The sequence below is a fragment of the Mesocricetus auratus genome, unplaced genomic scaffold, assembly GCF_017639785.1.
Source record: "Mesocricetus auratus isolate SY011 unplaced genomic scaffold, BCM_Maur_2.0 Super-Scaffold_100047, whole genome shotgun sequence".
Taxonomy (NCBI): domain Eukaryota; kingdom Metazoa; phylum Chordata; class Mammalia; order Rodentia; family Cricetidae; genus Mesocricetus; species Mesocricetus auratus.
The window spans coordinates 4260100-4282142 of NW_024429224.1; the positions used below are offsets into that span (position 1 = coordinate 4260100).

At 44.3% G+C, this 22043-nt stretch overlaps 1 protein-coding gene across 2 annotated transcripts in view; it reads left to right on the plus strand.

Annotated features, from left to right (window-relative positions):
- Positions 1 to 22043, plus strand: part of Col22a1 (collagen type XXII alpha 1 chain) — a 258039-nt gene that overhangs the window by 153182 nt on the left and 82814 nt on the right. For both annotated transcript variants that reach the window (XM_040735687.1, XM_040735686.1), the window contains exons 38-41: positions 1127 to 1231; positions 1763 to 1807; positions 11225 to 11302; positions 20870 to 20905. In XM_040735687.1, the coding sequence (XP_040591621.1) occupies positions 1127 to 1231; positions 1763 to 1807; positions 11225 to 11302; positions 20870 to 20905 (264 nt within the window). The remainder of the gene's footprint in view (positions 1 to 1126; positions 1232 to 1762; positions 1808 to 11224; positions 11303 to 20869; positions 20906 to 22043) is intronic.

The window sequence follows — 22043 nt, forward strand, 5'->3', positions numbered from 1 at the left end:
TTTAGCGGTAAAGTGAAGATGGCAATAGCAGACACGGTCTGGCCTTATGAACAGCACTCCAAGGACCAGAGGCAGTGGAGAGAAAGCGTGACAGGGACATGGTGGTGTGTTTTGTTGCCTGTACGTGTCAGGTGTCCTTTCTCCAGGTGTACCATGTACATAAGTCTACACAGGTGCTCAAATGTGGCTTGTGTTTTAGAGAGGGTTTCACTCTGTGGCCCCTGACAGCCTTGAGCTCACTCTGTAGCTCAGGCCAGCCTCTAATCCAGGGAGATCCCCTTGCTTCAGACTCCTGAGTGCTAGGATTAGAGGTGACAACTACTCTAAATTTATCAAATAGATTCCTTCTAGAAATTTCTCCTAAAGTCTTTTAAAGAAGCGATCATTTTTATCTTCTGTGCTTTTTTTATTTTGGTAAAAATTGTGTAACAAGAGTGAGTGAATTTTTCATTTTAGTAAAAGACTTGATTTTAAAATACAAATTTCAGAGAAAAAATTATTCTAGAGGACAAAGCGAACTGTAGAAAATATCTTTGGCTCTAATTATCAAGTGCTGGAATTATAAGTGTATACCATAATACCCTGCTCGTGCTTTAAAAAACAGAAAATGTAACCTTAAATTGCAGAAATGAGAACACCTAATATAAAAAAATAGATAAATCCAAACTGCATTTCCTGTGTGCTGTCGGCCCATTTGACCTCTAGGGGGAGCCAAATACCTCTTGACTGAGGTTGAGCAGGGGTCCAGATTTATGTAAACAAGCAACTGCATTCTATTCTTTCTTTAGCCAGTCTGTGACTGGCCTGGGGCTAGGAAAGCTGACCCTTGCTCTCTAGGCTTGAAGAGACCTCTTTCATCACCTGCGGTTTTCCTGTGCTTTTCCATCAGAGAAGGGATAGGGGCGTGCAGGGTGGAGCTTGGTGGACGCTCTGGCCAATTGAAGATTTAAGTACATGAATGTGGGGGGACAGAATTCAACTTCTGACAGCCACAGAGCAGTCTGTGTTCTGATGTCCCAGAGGGACAGGCACTCCAGAAGCCTCCATGTAGGCTTGGCAGACTCGACATTGGAAGGCTGAGTTCTGCACATGGCTGGTGCTCATCAGTGTCTTCTTTTCTCCCCAGGGAACAGCGGGGCAGGAAGGCAGCCCCGGGCCAGCTGGTCCACGGGGCGATCCTGGTGCTCCTGGCCTCCCTGGGCCACCTGGAAAAGGGACAGACGGGGAGCCAGTAAGTGGCAGGCTTTGAGCTTTGAGGTTTGGGAAGCTAGGCTAAAGGTGGAGAAGAAAAAAAAAAAAGGCAAAAACAAAGACTGATTTTAGAAAGTGAGCCATAGCTGATGGACTGGAGCTGGGTGGGAAAGGGTTCTGTAAGGCTCAGGATGCTCCATGCTTACTAATAACAATAATGTAGAAAACACACTACACAGTACTTCTATGACAGTGTACTTCCATGACAGTCTTTGCTAACTTGTGAATTATTGCTGAAATCTTTGACAATGCTTTCAGCCTGTGGTTGACCACAGGAAAGTGGATCCTTGAAAATAAAGCCACGGATAGACCTGTATGGCAGCAGCATTGAGCACATGGAGCTCTGGCTGTATGCTCAGGATCCAGGGGGCCAGTCATGCAAGTGAGTTTCAAATTACCCAGAGCTCATGGTGCGCTCACGCACACACACACACACACACACACACACACACACACACACACACACACACACACACACAGTCTCATGGTTCCGTGTTGTTTATTTTAACAGGGACTTCGTGGACCACCTGGGTTACCTGGTCCCTTAGGAACCAAGGTAAGTGCTGGTCCAAGCCAATTGGAGATGGTATGTGTGACACTTAGAGAGTGTGCACATTTTTATCATATGCATCTCTGGTGACTTCAACCACTCCCACATTTCTCATTCTTGAGACTCTTGATATCATGACGTAATTTCCACAGCAGTGCTTTATAAATGCTGATTTAATGAGCTTTAGAGAGCAGCTGGATTTCACCTGGCCAAGCTATGGTCTAAGTCTTCTCTTGTTACTGGTGGAATTTTGGTAGTAGTAAAGTTTGGCCCCCAAACTTTAACATAATTCTGATGGGAGTCTAGGTGTTGGGTGGGTGCTGGGAAGGGCTGGCCCTGGTCTAAGCAGTCCAGCACTATCCCAGCTCTGCTCTGTCTTTCACGCCTTGGCACACCTGCTGGGTAGGAGGAGGACGGAGGCAAGAAGCTGCAGGGAGGATTTTATGGGCTGGAGCTGGAAATTGGTTACTATGTCCACCCACTAAATCCTAGTGACATTCATGACAAGGAAGTCCAGAGAATGTCACCTAGTTGGGCACAAAGAGGAAGAAGGAGGTGGATGAAATACCGGCCAAACTCTACCTCAATTCAGCAGCAGCCGTGGGCCTGGAAAGGCCGTGTGCCCTGAGCAAGCAGGGGACTGTGCCAAGGTCTCTGGACACCACATCCCTCATTCATTTGTCCAAGCTTGCCTAGACGATGGCACATCTATAGAGTGGACTATAGGACCTACTCATGTTACAGGTACATTCCTGGGCCTCTGCCAGCTCATGGCTCAGGACATGTAGGGATGTGTAAACTGCAGACAGGCAGATGTTGGGGAGGCAGGTGTGAGCTCCGAGCACACTCAGGAAGACTCTTAACCTGGTTTGACTGTTCGTGGCTGCGTGGACTGTGAGGTGCTCGTTCTCATTTGACATAGTATGTGGCAGCTGTTGTGGGAAGAGTACTACTCTAGGCCTTGGCAGGGGCCTGAGCACGGGGACAGACACTGAGGCAGAGCAAATTTAACTATACCCATGCCCACACACAGTGAGAATTGTGACACCAACTCAGATGTGTGGACTTGAGGTTTGGGCCAAAGCCACTCATTGATGTTAGGATAGGATGCCCAGATATTTGGCTTTAATGAGATATGCATGTTTAAGGTACATGAAGATGTTATTATAAAGTCATTTCTTACCACAGTGCTCGTTTATAAAAACAGTTTCTTTAAGAAGTACTTCTTGCTAGGAGTGGTGAGACACACCTATAATTCCAGAATTTCAGAGGTAAAGCTAGTTTAGGAGACTTTGGGGTTTGAGGCTAGACTGGGTCACTAGGTTGAATCTAGCTAATCTGGGCTACAGAGTAAGTGTCTCTCGTAATGAACAAAAACATCCTTCAATACATGGAGAACATACTCTCCTGTGTCTTCCACACCACAATTTTGTTGTCCCGTGAGTCATCCTGAGGCAGCTAGCTCTTTTAGAAGCACACTTCCTCCCATCCCAGATGATAGCTTAAGCTGCCATATATGCAGCCCTAAAGTCAACCCACCTGACAGGAGACCATTGCTCTGTTTGTTCCTTTGATTTCAAAGCTGTACTTTTGGGATCTCAGCGGTATAACAGTAGAATGAATTGAGTTTAAAATAGTTTGTGAAAAGCTCATCTGACTAATATCTATTATATGGAAGTTTGAGATTCCATAGATACTGACAGTAGGTCTCAGCTTCATAATTTTCTCCCTATTCAAGCAGGTTATCTCTGTAACTATTCTAACCCTTAAGTAAGTAGTATAGTTGTAGTATACTAATTTGCTTGCAGTGTGGTAATTTGATTGCATTACCTAGGATCAAACATTTCCCTAAATGAGAGAATTATCTATATGGTAGGAGTAAATGTATGTCAGACACATATTTTCTGGAGTAGGGGTAGTGTCGGCATTGTATAAGGGAAGTCTCTCTGTCATTGGTGAGTCCTGTCCAGATTCTGACCATTCCCTCTTGAGAAAGACCATCAGGATGCAAAGGACACCGATAACCTTTTAAAACCAAACACAGGATATTGGAACTGGCAGAGAAGTAAATGGCTTGATTTGTCTCATTTCCCACTATAATTACATATAACCTGAATCTAACAGTAGGAGACACTTTAAATTCCTTTTATTCTGCAGTTGTATCTTGGAATCTTAATAGTAGAACCATAAAATAGATAGCTTTCTTCCAGAAAGAGTGTTTTATCTATAAAAAATAGTTTCCTAGTGTAGGTCTTGCTACCAATACTTGTTCAAAACAAAAAACAAACAAAAAAGCCCCCAAAACCATTTATATCCTGTGGTTTCAGCTTTCCTGTTGCAACAGGAAGTTATTCACCTATGTAGCCTATATTTGATCAATACACACACTGATGAGAATCAGTGAAAGCATCCTGACCCAGTGTAGCTGAGCAGTTTCAACACCATGGGGGCTCAGGGCAAGTCATGCTATCCCTGGAAAAACCTTTCCCCTTAAATACACACTCATCACACTGTTGCTGGTGTATAAATGTGTAAATTACTGTGTTTGGGGAGTAAAGGTTCCCACTGTCAAGGCATTTAGAAAGTTGACATTCAAGGACATCTTTATTTGGGGAATGGATTTCTCAGGGGGATCGTAGGGAAGGGGAGATATGGAGAGAGATCTTCAGTCCTGTCTTGTGTGTTGAGAGGACATACCTCATGGGATTAATGGAGGAAGTGATCTAGAAGTTTCCTTCAGCATGTCTCAATGTCTCCTGGTTGGTGGTAATTACAGACAACTCAGCAAGTGACACTTGCTTCCTGCAAAGTGAGCATGTTTGGGCTTCACAGGGAACTTATTTTGAATTCCAGCTCAACCATCCACATGACCGATGATTGGAAAGCAAATGGCTTTAGCTTTCTGAGACCCTGTTACATTTTTGTTTGGAGGAGTAAGGAATATTTGACACTGAAAGGGCTCCTTGAGAAAAGCTCTTATGTCACACAACTATTGTTTTAGAACTTCCATCTCCTTTCAGACCCCAAACTTCTTCACATATGCACTCTTGGAATGTGGGTCCCAGGTCTGCCTTTTGGACTCCGTTCCTTCCTATCCACTGGTCCTCTTGCTCTTGATGACAGAGTGCTAGGTTTATTTTTGTGTCCTTTGGGGGCTGTTTTCTAAAAGGGTCTGTTCATTAAACTGGGAAGTGGTTTCCTGAGGGAATTTTTAGTATCACAATAGGCTACAGACATAGATGGGGCCAGACCTGGCCATTGTGCAGAAAAATCAATCATAGACTCACTGCTGCTGAGTTGGGTCAGAGAGGTCTTGCTAGCATATTCTTTCCTCTGGGGTATAGGAGAGGAGAGAAGCTTATTTTGAGGAAGGCAGAATTCAGTGCCTGACACAAATGCAATTGATGAAGTATTGCTTGTTCTGGTATCTGGGCAGAGGACATTAAAATCATCAGGCCTTAAGCCAATTGGTACAGAGATACACAGATATCTACTCTACATTGCATCAGACTCGTTTGAGATACATAGTGGTAAAGTTTGTTGAATAGGCAAAATGAAAGGGGAGTCTCCTTTCATGCTGTTTGTAGGGAAGTCAGAGGTGAGATGGTCTCATGGACATCAAGAGGTCAATGTGAAAATTAATGATGATGTGTACAAATCTAATGGAGATACATACATACATACAGACAGACAGACAGGGAGGGAGGGAAGGCTGAGACAGCTCTGTGGGATGGGAATGACTGGGTCAAGGTGGTGCCTGGGTCAGTGTTTAGGAACCTGGGGCATGGAAGTTTAATCACGTTCTCAGAGGCAATGGCATGTACAGGAAGCGGGTGTATCTGCTGCCTCGTTATCGGTGTGGCAGAATACTAAGACAAAAAGCACGTCACGGAAGATAGAATTTATTTTGACTTGCAGTTGCAGAGTGGATTGAGCCCACTATCAGGAAGGCATGTCATCCAGAGGTGAGGTCAGCCTGCCAGGAAGTGGAGAGATCACACTTTGTCCAGACACAGGAAGCATCCCAGTAGGTTCAAGGATGCGGAAGAGAATAAACACAGCTGGAGGCAGAGAAATTAGATTTCATCCATATTCAGAAAGCAGGCAGTAGAGGTAGGCAGAGAGGAATGGGAGGCAGTAAAAACAGGAAGTGGGGACCGGCTATAAAACCTCAACCCTGCCCCACCCTAGTGAGGTACTTCCTCCAGGAACTCTGCACTTCCTAAAGTGTCTGTAACCCTCCCAAATAGTGCCACCAGCTTGGGACCAACTGTTAAAAACATGAGCCAGTGGAGGGCATTTCCCATCCAAACCACAAGAAGGGCTGTACACAGCATTGGAAGGAATATACATTCACAGCGTAACTTGTCATTCAAGGGTTGGAGTCACTGATGTACATGAAATGTGACCTTGGGAAGGGAATGGAAGCTAGCTTCAGCAGGGAAATCTGCACCAATCACTTCAAAGCAAAACCAAGGTACAAAAGGAATGGATGTACTTGACTTTATATGTGTGCATCTAATTTTTCTTTCTGCTAACTCAGTAAAATGGCAATGACATAACTGCAGTACTTGGTGTGTGTCTCACCTCTATAGCTACTTTCATGCTAAGTGATAATGCACCAGATGCAGAGGAGCTTGATAGAATCTTAATATTTTGTTGATGAAGGGCCTAAGGTATAGAGACATCATAAGGCCTTCCCAGGGCTACAGCAGGAGCATGACATTATGCTGGGGCCAGACGGAGAGTCACCCAGTGATGCCTGAGATATTCCTACCTGGCCTTCACTCTTGTAGAGAGCTGCTGGGCCAGGTTCACACTGGTTTCTGTATTTATCTTCTTGACACCCCTTCCTCATACTACTTAGTTAGATTTTCTAGGTCCAAAGCATGTTACGCTTCCCAGGCCTAACCATACTCTATCATCCTGAAGAAGTAGAATGTACTAAATAGGGATTTGAAGAGTAATTAAGAAAGATCTAGTAGACTAGTTGAGGGTGGGGCAATGGATGATCTATTTTACGGGGATCATTAACAGCTGGTGGCATAGCCACATTGGGCTTGGAAGGACAAGGAAGAGAAATAGCAGATACTAGGGAGGCTTATTGAGGGATTTTTAATGTTTTTATTTAAATTTTTCATTTTACATACAAACCACAGTCCCCCCTCCCCTCCTCCTGCTCCCCTGACCTTACCATCACTCAATCCTCTCAGTTAGGGTAAGGCTTCCCATGGGGAGTCATCAAAGTCTGGCATATCGAATTGAGGCAGGACCAAGCTCTGCTCACCGCCATATCAAGGTTGAACAAGGTATCCCTTAATAGGGAATGGGCTCTAAAATGTCAGTTCATGCACTAGGAATAAATCCTGGTCTTACTGCCAGTGACCTCACAGAATGTCCAAGCCACAGAATTGTTACTCACATTCAGTGGGCCTAGTTCAGTCCTATGCAGGTTCCCCAGTTGTCAGTCCAGAGTCAGTGAGCTCCCACTAACTTGGGTCAGCCGTCTCTGTGGGTTTCCCCATCATGATCTTGACCCCTTTGCTCATATAATCCCTCCTCCCTCTCTTCAGCAGGACCCCAGGAGCTCGGCCCAGTGCTTAGCTGCAGATCTCTGTATCTGCTTCCATCAATTCCTGGATGAAAGTTCTATGATGACAATTAGAGTAGTCACCAATTTGATTAGAGGAGAAGGCCAGTTCAGGCACCCTCTCCACTATTGCTAGGAGTCTTAGCTGGGGTTATCCTTGTGGATTCCTGGGAGGTTCCCTACCACCATAGTTCTCCCTAACCACATAATGACTCCCTCTATCAAGATTTCTCTTTTCTTGCTCTCCCTCCCTGTCTCTCCCCCAACTCAACCATCTCATCCTCTCGTGTTTCCTTCCCCCCCTCCCCTTTCCCCTCCCACTCCCAATTTACTCAGGAGATCTTATCTATTTTCCCTTCCCGGGAGCATCCATGCATGTCTCTCTTAGGATCCTCCTTGTTACCTAGCTTCTCAGGGTCTATAGATTAGAGCCTGGTTATCCTTTTCTTTGTGTCTAATATCCACTTATGAGTGAGTACATACCATATTTGTCTTTCCTCATTTAGGATGTTTTTTTTATAGTTCTGTCCATTTTCCTGCAAATTTCAAGATGTCCTTCATTGTTTTGTTTTGTTTTTTTTTACATTTTCTTTATTTATTCTTCAGTTGAGAGACATCTAGGTTGTTTCCAGGTTCTGGCTATTAAGAATAAATAATACTGCTATGAACATAGTTGAGCAAATGTCCTTGTGGTATGAGTGTGTATCCTTTGGGCATATGCCCAAGAGTGGTATTGCTTGGTTCTGAGGTAGGTTGATTCACAGTTTTCTGAGAAGCCACCATACTGTTTTCTAAGGTGGCTGTACAAGTTTGCACTCCCACCAACAGTAGAGAAGTGTTTCCCTTACTACAAATCTTCTCCAGCACAAGCTGTCATCAGTGCTTTTGGTCTTAAATGTTCTGACAGGTGTAAGATGATATCTCTGAGTTGTTTTGATTTGCATTTCCCTGATGGCTAAGGATATTGAGCAGTTCCTTAGATGTCTTTCAGTCATTTGCGTTTATTCTGTTGGGAATTCTGTTTAGATCTGTACCCTATTTTTTAAACGGGATTATTTGGTATTTTGAGGCTTCATTTCTTGAGATCTTTATATACTTTGAAGATTAACACTCTGTCAGATGTGGGGTTGGTGTTGAGCCTTTTCCATTCTGTAGGCTGCTGTTTTGTCTTATTTATTTGTCTTTTACCTTGCAGAAGCTTCTCCTTTTCAGGAGGTTCCATTTATTGATTGTTGCTCTCAGTGCCTGTGCTACTAATATTATATATTTAGGAAGTGGTCTCCTGTGCCAATGTGTTCAAGGCTGCTTCCTACTTTGTCTTCTGCCAGGGTCAGTGTAACTGGATTTATGTTGAAGTCTTTGATTCACTTGGACTTGAATTTTGTGCAAGGCAATAGAAATGGATCTATTTGCATTCTTCTACATATCCATATCCAGTTATGCCATTTGAATCAACATAGTAAAAATGGCAATTTTATCAAAAGCAATCTGCAGGTTCAATGCAATCCCCATCAAAATCCCATCACAATTCTTCACAAACCTCAAAAGAGCAATACTCAATTTTATATGGAAAAACAAACCATGCAGGATAGGCAAAACAATCCTGTACAATAAAGGAACCTCCGAAGCCATTGCCATCCCTGACTTCAAGCTCTACTGTAGAGGTATAATAATAAAAAGAGCTTGGTATTAGCATAAAAGCAGACATGTGGATCAGTGGAATCGAATTGAAGACTGTGACATTAATCCACACACGTATGACAAAGAAGCCAAAACTGTACAGTGGAAAAAATAGTGAGGGATTTGGGTTTTGGTTTCTATATTTTTTGTAAGGACTTTGTGAACTTCATTCCTCTCATCTTTATGGTTGACACTCCACTTCAGGACTTAGCACTAAGTACTGACAGTAAGCAGGCACCGTGACTGAATTGCAGGTGGGGATTGGAGCCTAGGATCTAGGCTTACATGGGATGCACAATGAGTGTTACCTGACTGTAGGCATCATGAGAGCAGGAAAAGCAAGTCACCTTAGAAGCATGGTTCCTCTTCTCTGTTTTTGAATAATGTTTTTTATTTATTCATTGAAAATTTCATACATGTACACAATTTGTCTGGATCATAGCAATCCCTCCACCTACCTCTCTCCAGATCTCGCTGGGTTCTCTAATACATCTTCCCACCAACTTCCATGTCCTCCTTTTAGAAGGAAACGCCCACTAAGTGCAGCTATGGTGACTCGTCGGCTGCGGTCAGAGAGACTCGTTTATGCCGTGGGCAGTTGTTAATTCAGAGACTCCGTGTTGTGGGAAGAGATGAATGGGGGCATCAAGTCTGGAAGGGACACCTGTATCACCCTCTCACACATGAGGCTCAGGAAACACAGAGGAGCGTGAGGAAAGACTGTAGGGCTGAGCACATGGGGGAGAGTGCTGTGGAATGGTTTTGGATAGGACATGGCTGTGGTACACGTGAACTCATGGCAGCAATGATTACCTGCACAGGCACCAGCGTTGCTTTCTTAAAGGCCTCCGATACAAGTGGTTTCCAGTAGCCATTTTGGGCAAAAATATAGCCTATTTATTAACAGCATTTTTAAATCCTTAAACACGTAAATATTAATAAATCAATGTTTCCTATAGTCAGCTTTCTGAATGTAATCTCTTTGGGTTTTTATGACCAGCTTCTGGGCTTGTTCCTTTTGCAAGCTGACTCATCCCCGGACACCTGCCACTGCATTGTCAAACTGGAGGGATAGAAGGGCAATCCCTTATGTAATGTGTAGTTTGAATTTGGGTTGTGAGAAACAGTCCTAGGTGGATTATTGCATCTCCCAACATTGCCTGTAGGGTTGGGCAGGCACAGCAAACAAACTCATTAGCAACTAGGCACCCAAAATCTGAATATTTGTATAAAATGTGGTGATCCAAGGCTGAAAAATGCCTGTGTCAGCAGCAGTCAGGTTTGCTGGCCGCTCAGAGTCAGCCTTGGCCAGAAACACTTCTTGATCTGTGCTTGGGGGAATTAAAACACCAGAAAGTGGAACTTTAACTTCCTCCTATGGGTAATGGCAAAGTCTTTCCCTTTCCCTCTCTTTCTTTTCCCATCAAGTCCAGAGTGTTTCATGGCAAGAGCAGCAACAAATGCAGCAACAAATGCAGCAGCGCTTAACACATTTAATTAGCATGCTGCCGCACTGGCTCCGCTGCTCCTGCGTGCCACTCTGATAGGTGAAGAAACATGCTCAGGGTGCTCGTCATGGCTGTAAGTTAGCAGTTCATAAGTGCCGAGGCCACAATTTAAAGTTGACCCTCCAGTACACAAATCCATGCTTTTAACCACATGGCTTGAAGCTATATTGAGTTATCTTGAGACTCTTCTACCACACCTCAAAGAGCTACTCATGAAATGTAGGCATTGGGAAAATGTTGAAGCATCAGTGTGTTTATTTACTGATGATTGGGGATCTGAGTTGACATGCGGCTGCACGTGTGGTTAGGATGGAGGTGTGGTGAACCAGGGGAGAGCGTCATAACTAGATGGTCTACACACGGGGAGTAGACTTAGTTTTCTAGTCATAGTTGGGGCCATGTTCAAATTGTGGTGACTTTGAGAGGTATGTGATCACAATCATAGGGCCCTGGTTCATGTTGGGAGTGGACCAAGAGGGAGGATGGGTGCCTTTAGTGTGTCATAGAATGGAGCATGAAGGGTAGGTGGTGGGTTGGATCTGATGGAGCAACAGTCAGGACTCTGTGAGAAGCATAATTATCCTTGCACGGTGTTCCTGGTCTTGCCAGCACTGACCTGTTTATTGTCTCTTTCTATCTCCTCAGGGTGACCGAGGAACACCTGGGATCCCTGGTTCCCCTGGCAGCCGTGGTGATCCAGGCATAGGGGTTGCTGGTCCACCTGTGAGTCCTTGTTCAGCTAACATCCTTGTTTTCAGGTCATACTCACAATTCAGATCCCTGCTGGCTTCCTTAGGCATCTGTAGCCCAGGTTCCTGTAGAGAAAGTCCTGTTTCACCTGATGTGGTAGCGGGCTGTGCACCCTTGGATCTCCTGAGTGCAGTTTGTATAGATGCTGCCGTTGGTGCAAAACTTGTGATGCCCCTAGTGGGGATAAGAAGAACATGACTTAGGGACCAATACACAGGGTTTGATTCAAAACAAGGGCAACATCTCACCAATCTTCAACTTGTTCTTTCATAATTCCATTTCATACATTTGAAATATATATATATATATATATATATATATATATATATATATATATATAATATTCTTGGGCCATATTCCCCACTGTTACCTTCCCTTCCTTCCTCCTCTTACTGAAGCCCTTCTTCCCACCAGGTTATCCTTTGGTTTCAATGTCTCTTGCTTATTGCCGACTGAATTTAGTTGTGCCTGTGTGAATACAGCTGTGGGCTTATTTATTTGATCAAGGGCACTATACATGTGACTATCTTATGACTTCTTTCTCCAGCAAGTGTCTATAGCTTCTCAGGATTGGGTGGGGCCTTATTGGGTCCTGCCCTTTTTTGTGATGCTGAATTGATGCACCCAGCATTGTGGGGGTAGTTACTGATATTATGATTTTACCTAATTTTTTAAAGAAAAAAATGACCTATGGACTAAACTGTGAGTATTAAAATCATAGCAAATAAAACTAAGCTGGGGAATGAGTGTGATCTGGGAAAACATTTTATATATTTCAGGCCATGGGCTGGAGAGATGGCTCAGCTGTTAAAAGCTAGGCTCACAGCCAAAAATATATTTCAGGCCAACAAAAGCTAATTACCCTGATTCCTCTAACTGGTAAAAGTGAGAACATAAGTCATGTTTCCAAAGCAATATCGACAAATGGTCCTCATGTTGTGAGTTTTAAGGAATAAATTACATCATCTATTAGGTACAGTCTTGTAAGACCCATGGATCTTGTAGCTTCTTTGTTTCCGAGTGATACAGGCTCATCCAGGTCCTCAGCCAAGTGGAGGTTCAGTCTCTGTCCTCAGCCAGACATCACCTGTGCAAGACACACTTTGTCCATAGGACTCATGGTTTTGAAATTTAGTATTGTTTTTGGTGAAGAACCACGTTTCTTTTCTGAGAATAGAATCGTGTTTTGTGTCTTTCCACCATCACGCAAGTGTGTCTTCTCTCTCCCTGTCACAGAAGGAAGGCTTTCAGGACCTAAGGACTACTTCAGTCTGAGACGTTCTTTCCCATATGCTCTCTTGCTTTACTAAAGGCAGAGTATTGACTTATCTTCAGCTGCATTTGTTTTCTTGACAGCTAGCCATGCCTCACTATTACTTGAGAGAAACCCAAATACTCAGCTAAGCCTCGGAATAGCTCAACTACCCACATATAATTATTATTTTAAGCCATGTTCCCAGTCTCACTCCACACCTGCTAAACATAACCTGGATAGAAACCAAAACAGCACATGACCCGGTCTCTGCTTTTTCCCCATTTGAGAAATGCAGACCACAATAAAAAAGATCTCAAGTAATACCATTATTTTCATCATTTTATAAAGAATTTCAAGTAGAGTTTTGTATTTACATCATCTCTCCCTGTGTCTATCTCCTATTCCTTATCATATTTACAACCTCTTATCTTTACTATTGATGTGTGTGTGTGTGTGTTTAAATACAGCCTGCTGAGTTCATGTAGTGTTGCTTGTGTATTTATGTACTTATGACTGACTACTTGGTATTAGATAACTATTAATTGTTTATATCTCTTCTTTTTGGGGTGGGATTTGTAAGATTTCCCCTACCTACAATATTGTTGAGATTTCCTGGGTACAAATTCCCTGTTATTTATAGAAGACATACTCTTCCAGCAGACATCTTGGTCCTTAGCCTGTTATAATCTTTCCTCTCCTATCTTCCACAATGTTCTCTGAGTCCTTGGTGTAAAGACGGTGTTGTTGAAGCATTACTTCAGACTGGGCACCTTATTGTTAGTTTTTCTCTGCATTTTAAAAAGTCGTAGATTTCTAGAATATTCTTTGTCTGCTGCAAAAAGACATTTCTTTGATGAGGATTGAGAGCTACATTGAGAGCTACATATATCTGTGAGTATAAGAATAAATATTTAAATGAAGTTAGAAATTATATTGACTTAGAATAGTGGCAGCAGTAGTTTTATAGGGCCCATAGTCTTACCATTGTAAAGAGTTGGCTACATTTACAGTACCAGGCATAAATTCTCTCCTAATGAGCAGACATTAAGTCAAATTAGATAGCATTTATTTACCCCTAAGATGGAAGTGGTACTGTTGCATCTTTGGGACTGTCTTGCTGTGTTGGTCATTGTTGTAGTTCATAGGCCAAGTAACATAATTCTTCATGTATAATTCCTGAAGGAAAAGAAGAGAGGCCTAATTTATTGTCTATAATATCGCGTAAGATAAGAATCCCCTTTGCTTTTGTCTGTGGTCTTCATACATCTGAGTCAGTTTAGGCCTCTGTCCTCACACATGGTTCTCTGTCCTTCCACTCTCTAACAGACTTGGATGTTTCCCCACTGGAAAAAGACCACCTGCTTCTCCCTCATACCAGATATGGGGACTCCTTAAATGTGCCAGAATTACAGGGGGTCTTTTGATCTTCCTAGGTGCCCAGACACTGTGGCAGGAGCGAATGAATTCCCTCGGGGAAGCCTTGTCTGGTTTGTGTTCTTCCACAGAGAATTTCAGCTAGAATTTCTGACAATCCATGTTCTCTATTACATCCATTGCAATTTTTGTCTTGAACTTTTTTTTTGTCTTGAACTTTTTAATTTTAGTGTCTAGTAACTAGAAGGAAGAACAGATAAAGAAACAGTAGCCCAGACATTTTATTTCTGGAGTTTCCTCTCAGAAGGGGCCCTTTCCCTAGAGTTAGGAATTTTATTCCTTATGGACTCGATCCTTAGAGCAGAAAATACCATGTGTGTGCCTGGGATGTGGTTGTCCCCCTGTGTCCTGTCCCCATGAAGCTCATCTTTAGACAGTCCATGATGAATGCCTAGGATGTGATTGTCCCCTGTGTCCTGTCCACTCTCTGAGGATATACTGCATTGAGCTCATTTAGACAGCCAGGCAACAGAGGTGGCACCATTCACCCCAAATCTACGTAGCTGAAATAACCATGAAATATCTTCCTGCTTAGCTGATTCCACAGGAAAAAATAATTTGCTGGCTGCAGCCAGGAGGCTGTAAATCAACTCTTTAGTATATTTCTACCACTTGGGCTTATTAAAAGCTTCCTGGCAGATGAAATCTTACTGCATTGCCATAAATCTCATTGGCCAGCAGCCTAGACTGGCGATGGCCTGAGGAGCTGCAGGGGAGGGTCAAGGACTTGCAGGTGTGTAGCTGAGGTGAGCAAGAATGCATCAAGTCACTGGGGAACATGGATCTTTGCTCAACAGTCCAGCGTCCCTGTTCTGTGCTGGGGTGCAAAGGATCATGCCCCACGCCCTACTCTCAGGGCAGTGAGTTATCGTTCAGAGTTAAGGTAGGTATTCCAAGCAGGAGTTTATTCGAGAGATGGTCTCAGAGATTCACTCTTAGAGGGTAACAAAGTGAGTCAGAGATAGGAATGAAACTCAGGTAGAGTTTACCATGTAACAGATGGGCACTGCGGGCAGCACAGTCTTGCCCTGTTGGCTCCTGAGTGACTGCATGTCACGCCCTAGGAGACTCCTGCACAAAGAAGAAAGGAGTTGGAGTGGTGGTGTGCAGACACCATAGCTAGTGAGCTGTTCCCAAGACCTGTCAGCCAGACCTCGGGCTTGAGGTCCACGTGTTCCACTGGCTAAAGAAGTCCAGGGACAGGAAGGAGTAGACTGAGTTGGCTTCTGCCTCCTGCCTCCTCCAGAGCTTGTTCTTCAAGCCTTTATTGTTCATGGGCTCTGCTGCCTGCTGGAAGGGAGCCTGGGTCTAATATGTTGACCCTTGCTCTATCTGCAGATGGAGCCAGTAAGGTGTTGCTTGAGGTTTTAACTTCCTACTTCCGGATATTCACAAACAAAATCTTCCTTTCATCTTCAAGTTGTCTCTGATCTTCCTTTGGTGGGGTTTAAGAGCTAAATCATGAGTTCTTTCAGGATTTTGGGGAAATCAAAGTACTCATGGGCTTGATACCAGGAGCTTTGTAAGGACAAGGCTCTCACTGACAGCCATATAATCTAAGACAGGCTCTTTCCTATTCCAACCTTCACTTTCCCTGGGGACCAAGTGTCAGCAGTTTCAGTAGTACCATCAGGGGAGCTAGGAGAATGTGACCTAATGCTACTGGTGATGATGCCTGGCTCCCTATCTTTGCTTCTGTGATGTCATCAGATTCCTCTTCAGTACTTGTCAGCCTTCAAAGCCCGAGATGTCCAGAAGTTACCTGCAGGATGCCTTTCCCGGGCAAGATGCTTAATGTGCACATTCCCCGAGGCATCCTTTCAGCCCTCCAATGGTTTGGCAGCTTGAGAGAGTGGCAGAAAGCTCAGGGCCAACTGATTTCAGGCAAGGAAGCATTTTCAGTATACCACACAAGTTGTGCGTTCCTCTAGTTTCTATGGCATAATGTGAAAATCATAAAGCTGGCAGCCACTGAAGTGTGAGAGTCAGAATAATGTCATCTAATATCACCTGCCTCTGGCTGACAGTTTGAACAGAAGCCTCAGGCCAGGTCTCCCTCCTTTGTTCTCATTTAATCCTACCAAAAGCCTACCAGATCACCTCTGTGTGCCCATGAGGAAGCAGACACGTCAAGCTGGCCTTGAACACTCAGCCTTGTGAAAGCAAATACCTCAGTGGCTGTTCTAGAGGACAGAGGGGCTATGCCCACTTCATGTCTTGTCTTCAGTGCTCCTTGCGTCTTTATCTCCATTAGTGCTCCTGGACTTGACTTACGTGGCCAGCTGAATCCTCTCTCTGTTTATGCATCTTATCTGTCTTATTTGGTCTATGTCCTTTAGTTGCAGAAAGAGAGAATTAGGTTAGCTATTTCCTTTAATTAAGAAAATTGCCATCTAGTCTTCTCTAGTGGGATACCAGGTGCTGGTCAGTAGTGAGCCAGGCTAACTTCACAGCCTTGTCCCCCACCCCACCCCCTCCTGTCATGGTGGCATGCAGGAAAGGGACAGGGATGGGTTCTTTGAAACCCGCTCACACTCTGTCTGGTTCTCACGCTTTGTAGGTCCTCTGGACAGCAAAGGGATTTACAGAAGGTGGGAGTGTCCACCTTGCTCCAGACTCCCGGGCTTTAGGTGTAGCCAGATTTCAAAAGTAAGCCTTAGGGCAAGGTTCAGGACTTTCTTCCATGGGGAAGGGGTGTTTTTTTCTTTCTTTAAAAAAAAAAAGGTTTCTGCCATAAACTCAGGAGTTCTCCCTTGTAAATGGAACAAACACCTGTTGTCATCAATGCTTCTGAGGACACATTTAAGTAGACCAGGCTCTGGGCACATCTTTTCTAACATAGTTTTAATCTGTGATGAGAAAATGAGAGAAACAAGTTGATCTTTTCTCTGGATAGAGGCACTGTTGTTAGGGTCTGAGGCACCTGCTTGCTACATGACATGCTGGGAACCTTAGCTCTCCAGGCTAGTTCTACTTGTACAAAACCAAAGTCTGGCTTGTGATCAAGCAAGAGCTGATGTCCCTACACAGAGAAAGGCCCTGACTGCTGCCACTGTTGTCACTGCTTCTTCAATAGCCACTGTCCTTGCCAAGTACCCATTGGTACTCCTGTGCTGCAGCATGCAGCCGGATCCGGCTTTGCCAAGTACCCATTGGTACTCCTGTGCTGCAGCTGCAGCTGGATCCGGCTTTGCCAAGTACCCATTGGTACTCCTGTGCTGCAGCATGCAGCTGGACCCGGCTTCCTTTTACCTCCCTCTGCTCCTGAGCGTCCACTGCTCTCTCTTACTTCAGGCCTGGAGTTGTTTTTCTGAACCCTAGACCCAAACCACTTCTTGACTGTTTGGAGGTATCCAGTCTTCTCCAGGCCAGACCTCAGTTTCCTTTGATTTCCCCCTGCCTCTAGCTCTCATCTGTTCACAAAGTCTGGTAAACTTCCCTTCACTGGCGCCCCATCTGCATAACGATGCACCAGCCAATAAAGAGCAGCGTATATAATGAAGTCCCTAAGACTATTTTGTTTAGTGATAGCCGTCTTAGTTTCTGTGAGGACGCTTTATGGTGTATACACAATGACAAATTGCCTAAGAATGCATTTGTCAGAACGTATGTCTGTCTTTAAGCAGCATACACACCACAAACATACAGATGTGTATCACACAGGCACACATGCACAAATACTGGTACACTCGGTAATGCACATGCACATTGCTGCACTGGTGCTTGCTGGCAGGTGTGGCTGGTGGAGACTGACAAGACGCAGTCCCAAAGGTCATGCATGTGGTGCCCACCTTCCCTTTGTCTCTTCTACTGCATTGCACTCTGTTCCATCTTCACAAAGTTCATCAGCTCTTTTCCTCTCGCCATAGACATGTGAGCACGCAAAGTGAGTTTTTATTCTCCAGAAATTGTGTTCCTGTATGCCATAGACATGTGAGCACGCAAAGTGAGTTTTTATTCTCCAGAAATTGTGTTCCTCTTGCCATAGACGTGTGAGGATGCAAAGTGAGTTTTTATTCTCCAGAACTTTTGTTCCTGTATGCTTATGGATGTCTTAAGGACATCCATAGAACCAGGATCATCCAAGGTAGGATGCTTCAACTTGAGGTGTGAGGCACACCACTCCTGTGATGCCTGATCAGAACTCAGTAGTTCAGGGTTAAGAGATACAAAGAGCCATTGAAATGTACCCCAGAAAATCTGGGGACTCTGCTCAGAGGGCTACAGGTGAGGAACATTTATGAGCAAGGAGTTTCACAGAGAAGAGAGACAGGATGTCCCTGTAAAGGAGACATCAAGCAAGAAAAGAATGCCAGGCTTTGCACAGAATAGAACTAATCTGCTCCCCTTCCCTCTTATGATAGAGAGTGCTAACTATGCCAACAGTAGGCAGAATAGCACAGTGATCCCATCCCACCCGATGTAGTCATATGGGTACTGTTCTGGCTAGCTTTTATGTCAACTTGACACAAATGAGTTATTTTGGAAAAAGGAACTTCATTTGAGAAAATGTCCCTGACCAGATTAGCCTGTGGGCAAGCCTGTGGAACATTTTCTTGATTAATGGTTGATATGGGAGGGTCCAGCTTACTGTGGGTGGTTGTGGGTGTTTTAAGTAAGCAGGCTGAGCAAATCGCAGAAGCGAGCCAGTAAGCGAGCATCAGCTCCTGCCTCTGGTAGTGGATCAGTATTTATCCCTAGTGTACGAATGGACTTTGGGAGTCCACTCCACACAGAGGGATACTCTCTCAGCCTAGACACACGGGGCCGGGGGGAAAGTCTAGGCCCTGCTTCAAATGATATGACAGACTTTGAAGATCCCCCTTGGAAGGCCTCACCCTCCCTGGGGAGCAGACAGGGGATGGAGTAGGGGGTCAGTGGGGGGCAGGCGAGGAAACTGGGATTGGCATTTAAAACAAGCTTGTTTCTAATTTAAATTAAAAAATGGGTGGGGCTGGGACAGAGCTCAGCACAGAGCATTTCCCTAGTATGTATGGGACCCTAGCTTCCATTTACACTATCTTGATAACAATATACAGGTTAATATTATAGATATTTTACCATAAATTTTTTAACAAAGGAAAAATTACTGGGGGGGGGTAAAATCTGGAGAAAAAGAAAAATCTGGGAGCACTTTCAAGGTCATACTTGGTTTCTGCTTTCCAAGCCAGGAATTATGATATATATTACACAGCCCCATTACCTGAGATGAACAAAATTCAGATTCACAATGCAGTATGATAGAGAATTCAGTGGCCTCTAAGCAAGGGTGACTTCTGAGCCCATAATTTTACCTGTTTGTTTGACTTCGGCTAAGTTACTTATTGCATTGCAGCTTCTTATCCTCTATCTAGTCAAAGGGATGATGGAGATACCCCGTGTGTAGGCAGGCATCCTTCTGGGGCTAAAGGGAGTCTGTGGCATGCGTGTGTGCACGTGTGCATGTGTGTGTGTGTGTGTGTGTGTGTGTGTGTGTGTGTGTGTCCTTTGGTGCTTCTGGTGTGGATGACAGAAGTGGGAAGTCCCCTTCTTCATTCACCTCTGTATGCCTTTGCCTGGTTTTCATTGAGTATTGACAAGGATTCAGTCATTACTGAGTGCTGTAAAAGTCTGGGAAATGGATAATGAGAACTTACCAATGGCTAAGTGATGCTGTTCACATTCCATAAGCTTTTGTTAGCTAGAATACTTGTGCAAAGAAGATTGCTTGCTTGCTTGCTTGCCAGAGATTGTAACCCAGTGAAAATGCCTGTGTCTGTAGAGATCATTTGCTGATGCTCTACTCAGTAGAAGAGTGTAGTATTGTGGTGGAGACCATGTCATACAAAGCCCGCAATACTTTCTCCAGAAAAAAAAAGAAGAAAAGCACCTAAATGTTTGTGGAGTTTTGTTATTTTCCATTAAATGTCCGAATTGTTGTTTGTTTTGTTTTGTTTTGAATTTTTGGTGTGTGTGTTTCAAACATCTTGATCTAAAGAGTCCATGTCCTCATTCCCTGCCCCTACAAAGCTCCTACAACAACCCCTGTCCCTCAGAGACCCACTGTCCTCAGGGCTCTGCCTCTCCCTTGTCTCTTTAGGTGTCTGCTTCCATTGGTGCTCCACTATACCCTTGAGGGTGCTCATCCGCTGCCTAGCCACTCAGGAACACAAACAATAGGCTGTGTGGGTGCTTCATCACAATGCGCGGACATGGGCATGTGTGTAAAAGCTCTTTTCCCTCTTGGGAATACTGACCATGTTCTTCTGGGAGTTGCTGCATATAGCCCCATGCAGGGCACATTGAGCTGGGGACACAGACATGGCTAACTCCACCGTGCAAGGATCTCTCAAATGTGAAGGAGTGAGTCCAGACACAAGGGCATGAGTCTTGATACGGAACCACCAATCTGGTAGCAGAGGCTCAGTGCACAGGTCTCTGAGAGCTGGGAAACTGAGAGCTGCTCATTGATAAATGGGAATCTAACATAAGCAGAGGCACTGCCTTCCAAGGGTGTATAAAATGGGAAAGCCTGGGCATACTAGAGGTGTGTGGGAGTGGTGGTTGAGGACTGAGGAGCCATGTGGGAATAACAGTGGGTGCAGGGGGGCTCTTGTTCAAGGAAGGATAGGGGACATCTGGCTTAGCAATAAGCTTTACAAAATAGAGCTTGGTGGTACACGTCTCTGGTTCCATATCTTGGGAAGTGGAGGCGAAAGGATCAATAGTTAAAGGTTAACCCTTAGCTACATAGTGTTGAGGCCAGCCTGAGCTACATGAAGCCCTAGTTTTTTCAGATTGGCCGCAGCATGTTTAAATGTTGAAATGAGCATTCCTGTTTTGCTTGCTAATCTGTTTGTTCTTTTTCCTAGGGCCCTTCAGGACAACCAGGAGACAAAGGACCCCCGGTATAGTATGCTTTAAATGGAGCACTGTCAACATAATTCTAAATTAGAGGCTATCAAAAGTTACTAGAAATTCTTTGCACTAGAGTCTCCAAAATATGCACATGGGCTCATGGGACATATGAGGAGGATGGGGAAATGAGTCCATTTAACCCAGCACAGCTGTTTCATGGTTTGGCTCACTGAGCCTGGCTTTGCCTCTTTAGCATTTCTCTGTTACAGAAATAGAGCCCCAATTCAGGGAATTTAATCAAATGACCGGAAGAACTGTTTTTGAATTCTGGCTTTACCCAGCCACAGAGCCAAGAACATAGGAGAGGATTTCTCTTGATTTGTTGTGTGGAAGCAGCAGTACCTATGAGCCATTGTGGAAATTTGCTGGGCTCATTTTATGCTAATGCAACAGGCAAGCTCCCAGGGTACATTTGTTTTCAGGAACAGCCGCCATTGTCGGCAGCCATTTTCAAGCATTCATTGAATGTTCTCTGGTGTGTCTTCCCCTTGAAGTCACCTCATGGGCAGAAGAGCTGCATGATAGCAGCTGGGCTGATACCCAGCTTTTGGCTCTGTGCCCATATTTTAAGGTAGTGTTCACTCATAATTTCTCATTAATGAGGACAGGGAGTCTTGTGCCTATTTTGCTAGGTGAAGAAACAGAGGCTGGGAACAATTGAGGTTCATGACCATGAGATTTCAAAGTAAATTATTCTAAGTAAAGCTGAGGAAGGTAGGACTTTGGATGAAGGGTAGATCTAAGGAGGGATCTGCAGATCCCAGAGGAGGCAAGGCCAGCTCCCACAGAACAGGTAGCATGAGTTCAGCCAATGCCCCGAGAAGAGCTGGTTTCCACTTGTAAATTTAAAGAAATGAGATCCCTTGCCTATGCCACTCTCGGATGTTGCCCAGAAAATGTCAACATAATGAGAGTGATCTCATAGAAAGTTATCAGTGTAATGCATGAATCAAGAATTTTGTTGGGCCTTATGCAAGGAAACTTCTGTAACCAATTAGAAGCTGAAGGGGCTGACTGTTATCAAGGTGCATGGGGCATGCGTTCTGGATGGATGCTCAGGCCTGGTTCTGTACAAGAACCGTGTCTTCCACTCTAGCAAGGGGCCAATGCATCAGGCTCCCAGGGAGG